The following is an 18,075-nucleotide window of genomic DNA, read 5'->3' on the forward strand; positions in this document are numbered from 1 at the left end:
CTCATTCTCTGAACTCCAGTGAATCAAGGCCCAAATTACTCAACATCTCCTCATATATAAATCCTATTGTACCTATGATCAACCGAATGAATCCTCACCGGACTGCCTCCAATGCCAGGATACATTTCCTTCGAGTACTGTTAACAATTCTGGACAGTTATCTATGTGTGGTGTAACCAATGCCTCATATTTTATGAAGACTTGGCTAGTGTTATACTCCATTCCCATTGAAAGGCCGTTAGACCATGTGCCTTCCTTATTACCCACTGAATTTGTAGGCTAACCTTTTGTGATTCATGCACAAGAACTCCCATGTCCCTCTGAGTTGTACCTTTCTGTAGTCTCTCTCTCTCATTTGAATAATATTCAGGTCTTATATTCTTCCAACCAAAAAGTGTATAACACAATTTTCCCACATTATATTCCATCTGCCAAGTTTTTTGCCCACTCTGGCTAAGCATTCACAACAGTCCATGTAATATCAAGAAGTTGCTTAAGGCACTAGAAACTGCAGTTTTGTGGCCCCCAAAAACATTCCAGCAATATTACTGAAGACCTGGCCTCCATGTAATGTTGAAAGATTAAACTGGAATCTCTCTGGACATTAATGTAATATTAAAGGGTTAAATTGTACTGACTAAACATTCTTGAAGTGAGTAGGGATGACATTCATGCAGGAATGCGAATGACTCTGACCCCATTTAGACAGTCATTTGCTACTACTCCCCTACTATTATCAAATTAAACTATCATTCAATCTCTTCCATCCAGAAATGCTTTCATGGTCATCCCCTGAAGCTAGGACATATCACACCTACATTGTCTTGGGGAATCACTGAGTCAGGAAATCATCTGCGTAATGATTCCCCAGGATTAGGGCATCAGCATTTACATTATCTCAGAGGATGATCACATCCCACCATTGTACCAGAAGTAACATGTGACTGAGAGTGTGGCTGGGGGTTGTCTCGAATGGCATGTGACTGTGGGGAAGTGGCCAGACCATTGCCCCTTGACATTCAATGGTGTTATCATCACTGAATCCCTCCCCCCACCTGAGAGAGGGAGGTTCAGAGGGAATTGCAACTAACCAGAAGCTGAACTGGACTGGTCACTGAAATTCAGAGGCTACGAGAGCAGGTCAGAGGAATCCTGCAATAAATCACTCATCTTCTGATTCCCCAAAGCATGTTCACCACCTACAAGGCACAAGCCAGGAGTGTGCTGAAATAGGGCCCACCTGTCTGGGTCGAGTTAGCTCTAACACCCAACAAGTGTGACACCACTGCACAAACACACTCTCCCTCTACCAAGCTCATTTGATAGCAGCAATGTGTACCATCTACGAGATGATATTCACTAAGGTTTTTTAAACAGCATATTCCAAGTCAATGATCACTTTCATCTTGAAGAACGAGGGCATCATATACATGGGAAAACCACCAAGTTCACCTCCAAGCCAATTACTATCCTGACTTGGAAATGTGTCACAGAATCCCTACAGTGTGGAAGCAGACCACTCAGCCATCAAGCCAACAGCAAACCTCTGAAGAGCACCTCACCCAAACCAACACCCTACCCTATCCCTGTAAGCCTGCATACCCATCCTAATCCACATAGCCTCCAAATTTCTAGATACAATGGGCAATTTAGCATGGGCAATTCACCTAACCTGCTCCTCTTTCGACTGTGGGAAGAAACCAGAGCACCCGGAGGAAACTATGCAGACACGGGGAGAATGTACAGACTCCACACAGACAGCTGGCTGAGGTTGGAATCGATCCAGTGTCTCTGGCGCTGTGGTGCTAACCACTGAGCCATCATGCCACTTTTTCAACATTGGTCAGAATCCTGGAACTCCTTTGCTGACAGCATTGTGGGTCCATGCATAGCAAGGGAATGCAACAGGGTGGGTAATAAGTGCTGGCCCAGCCAGCAATGCTCACATCCTATGAATAAACAAAATAGTGACCTACCCATTTATATCTCTCTGAAAACTCTGTCATCCCCATTACTTACCCTTCCACTGATTTTGTGTCATCTGCAAACTTGGTGATAATACACTCATTTCCATTATCCAAATCATTTTTATATTGCAAAACATTATCACCGCAGCACTGATCCCTGCGGCACTCCGCTAGTTACAGATTGGCATCCTGAGAATGTCTCCTTTATTCCAACTCTGTCTTCTATGAGTTTTCCAATCCTCTAATCTAAAGCTTTTGCTGTAGGTACACATTCAAAGGCCACTGATGCTGGCACACAATGGATGAGAATGCCAATATCTATGCCTGCACACCTCACCTTCTCCCCCTCCCTCCTTTGGCAGTCCCTCAGAATTGTAACTTATTTGCTTCCACTCTGCTTGGATACTTTTTGAAATGATTAATAAAGTACAATGTGCAATCTGCAGACTCTACCATACGTGGAGCAGCTCGTGCCTGAAGGTTTGGGTAGATGGGCTGTTTGGAGGTTTGTGGATTGCCTCAGAGACTGTGTCTCTGCGTGCTCCCAATATTTCGCAATGTTGTCGGTGCCTTCCTGAATCAGCCTTCTCCATTCCAGTGATCGCAAGACAGGGTCTTGCATGAACCTGTGGGTATATCTGACCTCTTTAGGGATGCTTTGGGAACAATTACTAAAGTGTCTCCTCAAGAGACTTCTACTCAGTTAGTTCAGAGGAAAGCAATTGCTTTGGCAGTCTGATGTCAAGCATTCAAGAAACATTGCAACTTCTAATAGCAATTATCAAAATAAGTTAATGAAATGTAAGGAGGAACAGTATCTCGAAGTTAAATTGCTGGAATTAAAATCATCATTGCCTGACATGACAACTGCAGAATTAAATCATCTAGTTTATTTCAAATAAAAGTATGTTATTAAGCATAACATAAGCACAAGTAACTTTTAGCCCCTTCACACAATGTAGGATTTCAAAAATGACACTATAAAGGAATGATATTTCAGAACACTCATGTTATTGTGCAACTGCATAATAAAGTGAAAATGTGGAAAATAGATGGTGGCCTGTGCCTCCACAGGAAGATAGGTCACCAGCACTACACTGCTTTTCAATCTAACCAGCAATAAGCAAGATCTTGGATATCTGACCTTTCATAATAAACTAGTTAGATTCTTTTATCATTATATTTGGTGTGTTTTTTAAAATCGGGGGAGGAATAGAATTGAGCAAAGGAAACAGTTTCATTTTGACAGTATTGCCCATACAGATGATCAGTGTTGAATGTGCTCCAGGCAACTGAGGTGTCATCTTCCTGTGGGAGGGATTGGGTCAAAATTGCACAACAACCAGACCCTGAGGCTAATGGGTGCATGCAAAACGGAAGGGAAGGGAAGGGAAGGGAAAAGGCTTTATATTGAAAACTGCCTGCAGCTGAAAAGGATGATCCCCACATATTATCATTCCTTTTAAATATGTTCAAGGCCAAATCTTTTTATACATTTGAAATTCTAGGATTTAAAAAAAAGGTTCAATTCTTAATATACTAAAGGCAGTATGAGTACAGTGTCTGATTAAACAAGATTTTGTGCACTGGGTGGGAGAGATGGTAAACAAATGAACAGGATTGTAGGGAGTGCCATTCTGCAAATTTTCAGTGAAGAATTTTTTTGGATTAACCACCTTCTGCTATTCTTATGGCTACTTCAAACCAGAATGACAGAAATACAATGGGTAAGAAGAAACCAGCAAAAATAAAAGCTACGATTTCTGCACCACTCTCCTGTTCTATCAAATAGACTGCCTTTCCTGAAGACACCTGCATTCCCTAAACATATCCCAACTTGCTCTATTACAAATGCAGCAGTGGTCTTTTTCAGTATCCAGACACTGTACTATCGGTGTCAACTGCTGTCCCTTCATCTCCTGGTCAAAATTCTCAATAGTCACTAAAGGACAGCATCAGAACTGCAAGGCTGAGTTCTACGCTGCTCAACATACTTGGATTTGAAAAGAACAAATTTGACTTTATAAAGGCACTATTCAAGTTCTTTTTAACTGGGTGAACAGAACGCAAAATATCTGTCTTGAACTCCACACCCTCACAAGGTGAGGTGTGTCCAACATCTAAACCAGTTAGGTCGTTAATGTTTGGCTCTACAGGTGCAAATAGCAAACCTAGACAGATTAAAAGGGCAGATTAATGGTACAAGACAATTTAAGGTTAACAATACTGCTCCATGCACAGTTTAAGGAACAACAAAGTTACTTTGATACAGCAAATCTCTTGTGGAACTACTCATGGGTGGACCCAAGACCTGTACTGCAGTTATTTTATACAATATGTTCGCACATGTTTGTGGGCGGCACGGTGGATAGCACTGCTGCCTCAGCGCCAGAGACCCAGGTTCATTTCCCGCCTCAGGCGACTGACTGTATGGAGTTTGCACATTCTCCCCGTGTCTGCGTGGGTTTCCTCTGGGTGCTCCGGTTTCCTCCCACAGTCCAAAGATGTGCAGGTGAATTGGCCATGCTAAATTGCCTGTAGTGTTAGGTAAGGGGTAAATATAGGGGTATGGGTGGGTTGCGCTTCGGCGGGGCGGTGTGGACTTGTTGGGCCGAAGGGCCTGTTTCCACACTAAGTAATCTAATCTAATCCCATAAATAAAACATGCTGTGATACATCTCTTGAGCATGTGGGTCCTGCACCCAGATTTTCTAGCTCAGAGGTAAGGCCACTACCATTGCACCCCAAGATTTGCAGTGTAGGTATTTTATAATAAACCTGTTCAAAGATGTCATTACACACCTCTAGAGCAGGTGGGACTTGAACTCAGGCCTTCTGCCCCAGAAGGCAGAGCCACTACCACTGTGCCACAAGAACCCTTAAGGTGTGTAATGCTTGCTTGTTACATTTAATTGAAGTATTGCTGACCTGATCCTGTAACGCTACAGCTTAGCTACTCCCTGCAAGGATTGAACAGATACCACTAGAGATCAACTAAAGTTTAATTAACATTGTTCAAGAAACTTCCCAAATTGGCAAATACCTGTAAATTTCCATCTCCTCCCTTTGGGAAGAGGCCAAGTTATCAAAACCAGTTGGTAGTTACAACCTTTCTTGGTATTTTTGTTTGGACTGTCTAATTGTGGCATTCCTGTTCTGTGACTCAACATGCATGTCCACATGATTGTATAATAGATACAAGAATAATAGCCAACACATTTTCACATTAGGGTCAAGAAACATTCCAAAGCTTTGAACATCAACGGTCAAAATCAATACTTTCCAGCTAAATGCTTAATCCTGAATTCTGAAAATAAAGAGGCTTAACTTCCTGTTGTTATTGTTTCTAAATGAGTGATTTGGGTTGCAATTTAATGTAAGAAAAACACAAAGCTGAGCTAAGTGGAAGGGAAACCAAAACTGGCAGAACAAAGCAGTTCGATTTAGCAAGCGTCTGGAAAAATAGGGGGATAACGAGTTAGAAGCAAAGCTGAAGAAACACCTTGTAAAAGGTTAACAAGTAATGACATGACTAAACTAAAAGGCAGATGGAAAAAGACACTGGGTTAAAAATTCAAAAGGGGTTGATGTTTTTAATTGAATGGCTCCCAATAGATTTGAAGGTCAATTAAGACATTAAATACTGGGGGATTGGGAGGAATAACTGTGCAGTGCTGTATATGAAACATGGATTAGAATATGTATTTTCTAGTTGTCAGAAAAATAAAAGCAAGGTTGGAGCTTACTGATGGAAAAGTTAGAGTGAGAATGAAACCCAGAGAATCAAAATTTTGGTTCAGTGAATATAAACCGCTTCACAAACCATGATGACCTAATCACACAACTGTCACAGGATAGAAGGAAACAACATGGCCTCATCAATTTCCTTGTGCTACTCCCTGACCTTCTTCCTACAGCACTACACATTCTTCCCAAGAACCAACAAACCCACATCCACACTTCTCAGGCATGCTCTCCATCACAGAAATATTAACTAAACTTATATAACTATTAATCAATCATCACCTTGCCATTTTACATTCAAGCAGCTCCTCACTTCTCCCATAAACCACTGACTTACTGCTTCTGTTTTAGCTCTTGAACTAATTTGCTTAGTGAGTTCCCTATCTCTGCCAATCCCTATCTCCTGATAGAAATTGGGAATATTTTCCCTATCAATCTTTCTCCATTCCAAATAAAAATAGTGTTATTAAACTGAGTGAGCACATCACCAAATGACAAGTTCATTTGTTCTGCACCTAGAGTCAGATTCCATACATCTCTGCAAATGATTAGCAAGGTTGCAGCTCCCCATTCTGGGGCACCATGGAATCAAGACGGTTTTTCTTTATTTTAACTTATAATAGAGAAAATCTTTAGAACTGTTTCTTTTTTTTATTGTTAAGATTTTGAGAAAATAAACACAGTGACCTTTCAATTGCTTTAGGTAGGTTTAAAGCACACGAAACTAATGAAACTACAGAATAAATATTTGTCTACATTTTAGTGACTAAAGTGCAAAGTTAAAAATCACACAACACCAGATCATAGCACAACATGTTTATTTGGAAGTACGAGCTTTCGGAGCACTGTTCCTTCATCAAGTAGCTAGTGGGTCAGGATCACAGCACACAGAATTTCTGTCCTATGATCCTGCCCAACTGGCTACCTGATGGAGAAACAGCGCTCCGAAAGCTCGTACTTCCAAATAAACCTGTGGTGCTATGACCTGGTGTTGTGTGATTTTTAAAACTTCGTCCACCCCAGTCCAGCACCTTCACATCATGACTGAAATGTAGAACAATTCTAAACAAAAATCTTCACTTTTATTGATGTTTTGAGCAGAATGATTTTTTAGAAGGAATGTAGGTTTGCTTCCAATTAATCAATGTTCCTGCAAAAGCAGAAAGTGCTTTTCCCCATCCTGAGTGATTGTCATTCTCAGTCAAATGCTGTGCCCTCCTACTCACATGGTGATATTTTGACTAATTACCTCTTCCACGGAAGGGGACTGGTTTGGTCTGTGAACAATATAACAAAACAGGGCTGAAATGTTACATCCGCACACCTTCAGTGGTAGAAGTAATGTTTTTGCCCCTGTTATTCGCAGATCATCAGATTCTCCCAAAAGCTAATATACAAATTTCAATGAAAAATTGGTACATAGACAAGGTATGGCCCAAGGAAGAACTGATTAGTTTTTAGAACAAAAATAAATGGTAGATGTGAGTGATGTAAATTATGAAAGCATCCACTAACACTGAGAAACAGACCAAACTGACCTTTCTCAGTGGAGCAGGTGGTTCTAAAATGTTGTGAATTGTCTCAGCTGCTTTGGTGGAATTTGTCACTGCTGTCAAAATGTAATCAGTTTTCAGAGCAGGTAGTTGGATGTGACTTGGCCAGTGAAATTAAAGCTCTCAAAAGAATTTTTTTTCAGCTTTGTAGTTACCGGGCATTAACCAAAGAAGGGTGTGAGTGGCAGAAGGTATGTACTCTATTCAGTGCTCCATTCACTTCACTTGCAAATATATTGAGTGGAAAACAAGAACTCCATTTCAATTTTACTGTGGTTTGCAAAATATGAATAATCTTGTCTTCTCTCAAGTAAGCAGAGAAGGGAGAGGGTTTCATCTCATCTGAACAGCATAAATAAGGAGACCATGAATCAATAGGAACATAAGCCCTTTGCACAAATTTCATCTGCATGCAATTGCATTCAATTAGGCAGCTTTGGTTGACACAGACAATAAGAAATATGGATAATGGAACAAATTTACATTTATCAACAATGCAATTAAATAAATAACCATCTTCAGAAATACTAGCATCAACATGTTGTTTGCAACCAAAAAAGAACTGAGAATGGACTATATTTAGGATTTTATCAAAAGGGGATTTTAATGCATCACCATAATCTACCCACCTAACTGATAAAAGATACTTAATCTTCCAAACTTGCTTTTATACCCAACCGTGGCACATTCTCAAAATTGTGTAATAGATAGTTTCAAGACAATAGATATTCTCCATTAAAAAAATGTCGACTTTTCTCATAAGACTAGCAGAGCAACTTATAACAACAAAACATAACATTTGACCGCTGATCAGGAAGCAGGCAAACAATCATTGATATAAATGCAATCAAAGTACCTGGACCAGAGAATCAGCTTTGGTTCTTCAATCCAAAGACTGAAGCCTAGGGACGATGACCTATGTGGTTGAGGATAATTTGACATATCACATTTTTTATTCTCTCGGCCCTAGTTTGTCACCATTTTCAGCTGACATCAGTCTGAAGACAATTAAAATGTTTTGTTTGTCATTTATATAAATGATTTATGAGATTATAAAAGGCATAGTTCATAAATTTGCGGATGACACCAAAATTGGTGGCAAAGCAAATAGTGAAGAAGGTTTTCTAAGATTACGTAGGGATCTTGACCAAATGGGTCAATGGGCTGAAAAATGGCAGATGGAGTTCAATCTGGATAAATGCAAGGGGGATAGGACATGCAATTAATGGTAGGTCCTTGGGTAGTGTTGCAGAAAGAGGGACCTTGGGGTTCAGGTACATAATCCTTTGCGGTTTGAGTCACATATAAACAGGGTGTTTAAAAAAAAAGCATTTAGCACACTTGCCTCTTCATTGTTCAGACCTTTGAATGTAAGAGTTGGGAAGTCATGGGGTTGGGTTTACAGGACATTGGTGAGGCCTCTTCTAGAGTACTGAGTCCAGTTCTAGGAATGATATTAAGATAAAGATGGTTCAGAGGATTTACCATGATTTTGCTGGGAACAGAGGGTGGAAAGGCTGGGACTTTTTCCACTGGAGTGTAGGAGGTTGAGAGATGACCTTATAGAGGTTTATAAAATCACGAGGGTTATAGACAGGTTTAATGTTAGGTGTCTTTTCCTTAGGATGTGGGATTTCAAGATTAGGGGAGCATTTTTTTTCAGGTGAGGGTAGAGAGATTAAAAAAAAGGGCATTTTTTTTTAAAACACAGGTGTGAACACATGTGTAGAATGAACTCCCTGACCAAGTGGTGGATGTGGGCACAGGGAATATTTAAAAGGCACTTAAGTACATATATGAATAGGAAAGGTTTGGAGAGATATGGTCAAGCACAGGCAGGTGGGACTAGGTGAGTTTGGGATTATGGTTTGCATGGACCAAGGGGTCTATTTCTATACTGTATGACTCTATGACAGGCATCTATCTAACACTCAAACTGTCTTTTTTCATTCTAGGCTAAGAGTATGGAGTTAGTTTCTTCTACAGACCAGTTGTAAATCTGTTCAGTCACAGATGCTGCACTACCCATTTATCTCTTGAATAGAGACCCTCCAATGATGAGTGTATTGTGCTCCAAAAACATACTTATCCATGTAAATTTGAGGCAATGCCTTCCTTAGCATCTTGCCGTCTGCTCACTAACTCAAAAACAAAGTGGTTTCAGGGGATGAAAGCTCACGTAATGCCTCAGGACTAACTCAGGTTTACTAGCTCCTTAAGATCAAACACAGACTTTGTGTGAACCTCAGCATCTACCAATCAGCCATTACGGAAGTATGCTTTGATTATTTAAGAACTCAAACAATGGATTTTCAAACTAGAATACAATATAACATTGTATTATTGAATAGCAATATGTAGGAACTCTAAGAATATCTCAAAAATCAGGAGAGAGGGCAGACTTGCTAAACAGGTTCCAGAGACACAAGGAACTGCTGTCAATATTTGAGCAGAGAAAGACTAGTCATCTTGCATTGGATAAACAAGGGTTCATGCAATAAAATAAAGCTCAGGAGATTTTGGAAACAAGGAAAAGTTTAGTCAAAGAAGGAATTTGAAATCAAGACTGAAAATCTTAAGGTTCATCATCAAGAGAAGAGATAATTCTCTTGTTGAACTACTTCACAACTGGAGCCAGAACTGTTTATTGGTAAAGTTGAAAATCACATGACACCAGGTTTTGTCCAACAGGTGTATTTGAAACTATAAAGGTTTCAGAGCGCTGCTCCTTCATCAGGTAGCTAGTGGAGCAGGATACATAGGACACAGAATTTCTATGTAAAAAGATCAAACTGCCATACAACTGATATGATATATTAGACAAATCTAGATGGCTGTTAAGTCTTTAATCACTTATAATGTGGATTATGAGGTGATTAAAGACTTCACAGCCATCTAGGTTTGTCTGATACATTGGAACAGTTGTATGACACTTTGATCTTTTACTCAGAAATTCTGTGTCCTTTATATCCTGCCCCATTAACTACGTGATGAAATAGCAGCACTCCAAAAGCTTGTACTTTCAAATAAACCTGTTGGACTATAACCTGATGTTGTGCGATTTTCAACTTTGTCCACCCGAGTCTAACACCAGTTCCTCCACCACATATTTATTGATAGACAGACTCTCTCAGGAAACTGAACACCATAATTTACATGCACAAAACTCCCTTATTCATTCATGCTGCAATTCAACATTTGACCACAAATTCAAACATTAGTATCCTCTGTACTGGCAGATGGAATTTAATTTTGATAAATGTGAGGTGCTGCATTTTGGAAAAGCAAATCAGAGCAGGACTCATACACTTAATGGTAAGGTCCTGGGGAGAGTTACTGAATAAAGAGACCTTGGAGTGCAGGTTCATAGCTCCTTGAGAGTCATAGGTAGATAGGATAGTGAAGAAGGCATTTAGTATGCTTTTCTTTATTGATCAGAGCAATGAGTATAGGAATTGGGAGGTGATGTTGCTGCTGTACAGGACATTGGTTAGGCCATTTTTGGAATATTGTGCACATTTCTGGTCTCCTTCCTATCAGAAGGAAGGATGTTGTGAAACTTGAAAGGGTTCAGAAAAGATTTACAAACATATTGCCAGGGTTGGAGGATTTGAGCTATAAGGATAGGCTGAATAGGCTGGGGCTATTTTCCCTGGAATGTCTGAGGCTGAGGGGTGACCTTATAGAGGTTTATAAAAGTCATGAGAGGCAATGGATATGAGAAATAGATTAGGTCTTTACCCTAGGGTGGGGGAGTCCAGAACTAGAGGGTATAGGTTTAAATATAAAAGGGACATAAGGGGCAACTTTTTCACAGAGGGTGGTGCATGCATGGAATGAGCTACCAGAGGAAGTGATGGAGGCTGGTAAAATTACAGCATTTAAAAGGCAACTGGATGGGTATATGAATAGGAAGAGTTAAGATGGATATGGGCCAAGTGTTGGCAAATGGGACTAGATTAGGTTGGGATATCTGGTCTGCATGGATGAGTTGGACCGAAGGGTCTGTTTCCATGCTGTACATCTCTATGACTCTATGGTTAATATTCTTGAGGATAAGTCTGATGTGCTATAATGATATTGGTCAACGATTTGCACGAACAGATTGTAAAACATTTCCAAATTTTGATCGATTAGATGAGAGAACAGTTTGTAAATGCTGTAATTTTGTGGCAAATTCAAGTTTCTCCATGTGAACTATTAATTGCTTCCCTTTCTTCACTGACCTGAAGTGCGATTCTAAAATGTCCTGCTTTTAGGACTTGGGCCATGCAGATCCAGATATTGTGATCAATATATTATGACAGTACATAATGATCAGTCTGTTTAGCTATCATTACTTTTGTTTTGAATTTATGCATGGGGTTGTCAGACAATAACATCATCTGATAATATCATTGGCAACAGACGTTTTAACAAAAGAACACAAAACATTGAACGTGTTCCTCCTTTCTTCATATATCTTGCTTTTCATTATCAATTTTTGGAAGTACAATTATGAGTTTCCCATCATATTTTAAATTTGTACTTGTCAGTTTCACGAATGAAACTGTAATATGAATGATGGGAAGCAATGCCACATTAGAATCTGGAAAGGAGATTCTGCACATTGCTACGTTGTTACTGCTTCACTGCTAAGTACTGCTATTACCATCCATATTCCTCTGTCTCAACAGGTGTTGATCTGCAAGCAATTCAAATGTCACTCAATCTATTCTTCGTGATAAGGTTACATTCACTAAATTACTAGGCAACTTCCTATGGCTTTATACCTGGGGAGATAGGAGCTGCATGGTGTTGAAAGCTGTTGGCAAAGACTGATTACCCTAAACTGTAGGCAACCAACATTCAGTCTTAATCTTTGCACTAAATTACTAAACTGCAGAAATTAGATCAGATTAGATTACTTACAGTGTGGAAACAGGCCCTTTGGCCAAACAAGTCCACACCGGCCTGCCGAAGCACAACCCACCCAGACCCATTCCCCTACATTTACCCCTTCACCTAACACTACGGGCAATTTAGCATGGCCAATTCACCTAACCTGCACATTTTTGGATTGTTGGAGGAAACCGGAGCACCCAGAGGAAACCCACGCAGACACGGGGAGAATGTGCAAACTCCACACAGAGAGTCGCCTGAGGGGGGAAACTGAACCTGAGTCTTTCGCGCTGTGAGGCAGCAGTGCTAACCACTGTGCCGCCCATAATGGTGAAGAAAACGTGCATGAGTACAATCATAATAGGAAGTCACAAGCCCTAGAATAAAATGAAAACCGAATGTGTCATCACTCCTACAAAATACTGATAACAAAAGATTACTAAGGCATAGTGTAGCACAATTGACTGAACACCAGGAACTTAAAGCACAAGCCACAGTTAGATTGATACATCCCCACAGCAGGGTGCACCAGGAATTAAATGAAGACAGCAGTTGCCACAATGGTAATTTTTGTGTAAAAAAGAACTGTGGAAATCAATAAAGTGAAAAAACAATGGTGTAGAAATAAATCTATACACCAGCAAGATCACTGTCAAGTCTACAGATGGATCAACAGGTACCAGTGAAGTAAAAAAGATGTTCATGGCAATTATGTCCTATCCCTGCAGCCACAGATTGATTTTTCCTGCTTTCATTCAAAATTTACTTTTGAAGCACTTGTTATTTTCCCCATCTCGGTAGACCTACAAACTTCCAAAATCTAGCCTCTTGCGCATCCTCAAATTTTCAGCACTCTGATGGCCATTCCTACTGTGCCTAAGCCTTCAAATCTGGAATTCTTTCCTCAATCCTCCCCGGATTTCTACATCTCATTTGCTAGGTCACACCTTAAAGCCTACTTCATTGGCCAAGATTATGGAGAGCTGGCCCCTATTATCCCCTTGAATGTTGCTAAATTTCGTTGATAACATTCAGGTGAAGTGTATTGAGATGCTTTATGACAGTCAAGGCATAATATGAATCATATCTGTCATTATCTTTAAAGACAGTAGTAAAATAAATGCTAAATTTGAGCTAAAGAGAGGCAAGAGCAAAAGAGCAAGCATGAGCTTGTGTATTTATGATTGGACCAGGGATCATCTTATGCAAGAGAGGTAGCCTGTAATATAAAATCAGGATCATTAAAACATCTCCTGAATGAGCTCCCATCACTTAAGGGAGCTGTGAATCAATTTTCCTCTTTTTAATTGGTCTGTTTTCACAATCTGGCTTTCCCTTTTTACATGCCAAGACTTTTCAAGTGGGTAGTATTCCTGTACGAGTATGTATGGAGTACAAAGACATTTGCATGTTAGATGTGACAGTTGGTCCTTATCAATCTGTTACTTATGTATATTTACATGGATTTACAATGGATATGCTGATGGTTTCAGGTAGAACAGACAATACACTCACCACAAGGGCCAATAATGCCAAAAGGTTTTGATAACTCTTAGAAATGTTAGCAGGTTCATGGGTTATCAACAGCAAACTGTAAAGACATCCAACAGTACAGAAAAGACATAACTTTCTGATTGTCTAGACAACATTAAAAAGATTAATTTTTCAAAAGCAGTGGTAGATTAATTAGTGAAGTTAGGTCACATGGGATTCAGGGTGAGCATGCCAATTGGATACATAATTGGCTTAATGGCAGGAGAAAGTAGTAATGGAGGGCTGTTTTTCTGACTGGAGGTGTGTCACCAGCAGTATTCCACAGGAATCAGTTCTGGATCCTCTTTTGTTTGTCATTTATATAAAGATTTGGATGAGAATATAAAAAGACATGGTTAGTAAGTTTGGGGACAACACTAAAATTGGTGGCATAGTAGACAGTGAAGAAGGTTTTCAATGATAACAAAGAAATCTTGATCAAGTGAATCAATGAGCTGAAAAATGGCAGATGGAGTTCAATCTGGATAAATGTAAGGTATTGCATTTTGGTACAATAAATGGGTAGAGCTTATAAAATTAATGGTCTGGCCCTGAGTAGTGCTGTAGAACAGAGGAACCTAGGGGTTCAGGTACATAATGCTTTGAAGTTTGCATCACATATAGACAGGGAAGTTAAAAAGGCCTTTAGCATGCTTGCCTTCATTGCTCAGTCCTTTGAGTATAAGATTTGAAACGTCACATTGAGGCTGTACTAGACATTGATGAGGCCTCTCTGGAATACTGTGTCTAGTTCGGGTTGCCTAGTTATAGGAAGGATATTAAGCTATAGATGGTTCAGAAGGAATTTATTGGATGTTGCTAGATATGGAAGATTTGAGTTATAAAGTCAGGCTGGATAGGCTGGGATTTATTTCATTAGAGTGTAGGAGACTGAGAGATGGTCTTATAGAAGTTTATAAAATCATGAGGGGTATGGATAGGGTAGTTGTCTTTTTCCTAGGATGAAGGATTTCAAGACTATAGGCCACATTTTTAAGGTGCGAGGAGAGAGATTTAAAAATCGAGGGGCAAATGTTTTACACAGAGTGGTCTGTGGTGGTATGACCTTCCAAGGAAGTAGCAGAGGTGGGTATAAGTACAATGTTCAAAAATACATTTGGATAAGTACATATATAGGAAATGGTTGAAAGGATATGGGCGAGCAACAGCAGTTTAGCTTGGGATTATATTTGGCATAATATGTTGGACCGAAGGGTCTGTTTCTGTGCTGTATGACTCAAAAAGATCAGTAGGACAAATGGGGCAAAATAGGAAGCTAGGACTGAGGTAAATTGAATATTTTGTTAAAATAATGAAAATTTAAGATTGAGTTCCTGAAAGGTCAGGGTAACTGAAGGTCTACCACTAGATACAATATAAAGCCATACCAGGCTAAAGAATGAAATTTATGGGAAGAGCAGGTGCAAATGTAAAATGGGATGAGCATGAAAGCACCAGTACAGGGGAAATTCATATTTAAATACAATATAAGGGAGTGCAAGAATGCAATGTTGGTTAGTGAGGATGAGAGCGGAGCGTGAGGGAGAACATATCAAGGATGACAATTTCAGATCCTGCAGATCAGAAAGTCAAAGGAAAAAGAATTGGAGTGTTTGAATATAAAGACAACAAATTAATTTTTGCAATTAACATGCTGAGGCAAGAGCAGATGCAGGCAAGTAACCAAGGTAGAAACAAATTGTTTTGGAGGTGTTCCTGTGGCACAATAATAAAGTATAAGCTGTGTTAGTGATGAGCTGTGAACCAAATGTTCAGCTCAAGGTTCAACAGAATGTCAAGGCTGCATGTTGAGTTCCAGGAAGGACAATTATGTGTGACTATGGGCTTACTGAAAGAAGTTGTTATTCATTCTTCACTCACTATTTAACATTAGATAAGACAAAAAAGGAGGTAGGATTTTTTTTTCAGAAAATGCTATTGTACAAGTACAGCAATTTTAGCCATAACATATGTCAAGTGCAGCTTTCCTCGGAGGAACAAGTGACTTTAGCCCAATGCCTTCCAATGCTTTCCTCATCCTTGAGGTATTTTACAAGGTAATTGAGAGAATAATTGTTATAATAATACAACTCCATTATCATTGTACCTTAACATCATAATGGTAGGTGAATTAAATTGTCTTTATATTCTGGCAATGCTTATAGAGAGAGACACAGCTGGATTATGAACGATCAGAACTGGTAGAATAATGACAAGCGCCTTTCGAAGAAGTTAGCTCAGGTTCACTTCTAAAGGCACAACACCTGTTAAATGGTTGTTCAAACCAATAACCAATTGGGAAAAAAGAACATCAGATATCTGATAACTGGGCCACATTTCAAAACTCAGTCACCAAAGTGGACACACAAACTAGTAAAGATCTTGAAGCTTGATTTAGAATGCGACATCCAAGATGACAAAATTCAATGACAGAGAATCATGATTAGGCAAACAATCTCTTCAGTCCATGGGCAGAGGTAAAGGGGGAGGGTAAGATATCCTGAAGATAGCCTTTACATATTAAAGGCAACAGGAACAGTCAAGATATTACCTTCTGACATGTCACCAAGAATTCTCAAGAGTATTTGATACTTCCTGATTCAATGTTAGATAGCTGGTATCTGAGGATGACATATAGAACATACCTGGCAGTATTTACTTGCCCACCCACATTATTTAAATTTTCAAATGCCTCAGATTCACATGACATAAATTAGTCATCCAGTATCAGTGAGTGACGTTAATGAAGTTTACTGTAACACAATTGTGAAATAAGTCAATAAAAGAGAAAGCATAGATAATTACAGTATTGAATTATGCATTTCCCAAAAAAATTTCAGCGTTGCCCAGTTGGGGGGGGGGGGGGGGGGGGAGAAAGAAGAGAGAAAGGGTGCTGAGTAAATTCAAACCTCGGGATTTTTTTAAATTTTAAAGCTCCTGTTAACTTGTTCTACTCCTTGATGAACTGATGTCTGTCTGCCCGTCCCCGCCCACCACTGGTTGCAATTCTCCCGTCAGAAACACGGGGCCGCAGGAGTTTCTGGTGTTTTGACCCGGTCACCAAGACGATTAGGCTCCAGTCCCGTTCCCACAGGCAATCCCCGAACCTACCTGGCTCCCAAGATATCTTTCTTCGCGAGGCCGATTCCAGCGATAATTTTCACTCGCAGAATCCGACAACCTTCCTGCAAAATCACGAACATACAGGGTGAAAACACGGAGCTCCTAGCGAGGCCTGACTGGACAAATATATGCAAAGGGCTCAGCTGCCTCGGATCCTGAAGTGTCAGGAATCTGGGAAGCAATTGCCGATGTTAAGGCCTAAGTTCTGGAAGGAGACGAGAGTGCTCTCTCTCCCCGCGGAAGTCATCATGCAGCAGGGGCACGGGGCACGGGTCGCGAATGTCCCCTCCCCTGATTCGGCCCCCCTTTTAGCATCAGTGATTCCCCCCCCCAAACATCCACAACCAGGGCACGGGGAAAGCTCCTGAATTTGAGGGAAGGGACAGGACGGTGGAGGGCACTTTTCCGAACGTGGCCGCCACGTCCAGAAACCAATTGCAGAGATTATCTGCTCCTCCATGTAAAAGAAAATACACACACGGTAGCGACGAACTTACCTCCTCTGTGGGCAGTCCACGCACTTCAGGGAGCGATGCCATCGCCATGAGTGAGGGGAGTGTTTCTGGGCGTTGAGAAACACTCGATGGTTTTTAAAAGGTTAACTCGTCTGCAGATGCGTCCCGCTGCTGGAATGGTGATTACGCAAAACTCGCTGTTTCCTCCCACTCAGAGAGAGAGAGAGATAAAGGGGATGGGGGAACAAATCTGGAATTTCACTTCTATATCCACGCCACAGGCTTCAGTTCCGTTCTGAGGAAAACTTCCTGAGTGGAGCTCACCCGGTGGTTGGGGGGCGGGGGGTGGAAATACAGTGACATCAGTGTCAAAAAGCAGCCACTCAAACAGGCTCGCGCACATCACATGGCGCACATTTGGTTACTTCAGTGATAGCAACATCAAAGGAACAAAGTTACTTTTTGGTACTTTGATGGAAAATTACAGTAGCCTCTGTTCTTTCAGGATACATTGTAACCCCTCAGAGGATACATTGTAACTCTTACCTATTGAATATTCACTTTTTAACACTGGGGAACTCCAGATCGTCTTAGACAGACATTTAACATAATGAAATGCTTTAGTTGGCGCTCTTCCAGGGGGCGTTATGATACAGGGGCATATCGGAGGCCAGAGGAGCCAAAAGCTTCGTCAAAGATGTAAGTTTTAAGTCTTTTAAATGAGGAAGGCAGAGGCACCAAACACAAAGAAACTTTGATGGGAACCTGTTTAGACACCAAGTGGTGGGCAGAGATCCCCCCCCCCCCAAAAAAAAACAC

The 18,075-nt window shown here is 40.4% G+C and overlaps 1 protein-coding gene across 2 annotated transcripts in view; it reads right to left on the reverse strand.

Annotated features, from left to right (window-relative positions):
* Window positions 1-17,584, reverse strand: part of nedd4a (NEDD4 E3 ubiquitin protein ligase a) — a 160,235-nt gene extending 142,651 nt beyond the window's left edge. For both annotated transcript variants that reach the window (XM_072564986.1, XM_072564985.1), the window contains exons 1-2: window positions 17,299-17,584; window positions 16,790-16,863 (exon numbers count right to left, since the gene is read on the reverse strand). In XM_072564986.1, the coding sequence (XP_072421087.1) occupies window positions 16,790-16,863; window positions 17,299-17,346 (122 nt within the window). In that variant the 5' untranslated portion in view covers window positions 17,347-17,584. The remainder of the gene's footprint in view (window positions 1-16,789; window positions 16,864-17,298) is intronic.
* Window positions 17,585-18,075: the final 491 nt, after the last annotated feature.

The sequence above is a fragment of the Chiloscyllium punctatum genome, chromosome 48 (genome assembly GCF_047496795.1).
Source record: "Chiloscyllium punctatum isolate Juve2018m chromosome 48, sChiPun1.3, whole genome shotgun sequence".
Classification (NCBI taxonomy): domain Eukaryota; kingdom Metazoa; phylum Chordata; class Chondrichthyes; order Orectolobiformes; family Hemiscylliidae; genus Chiloscyllium; species Chiloscyllium punctatum.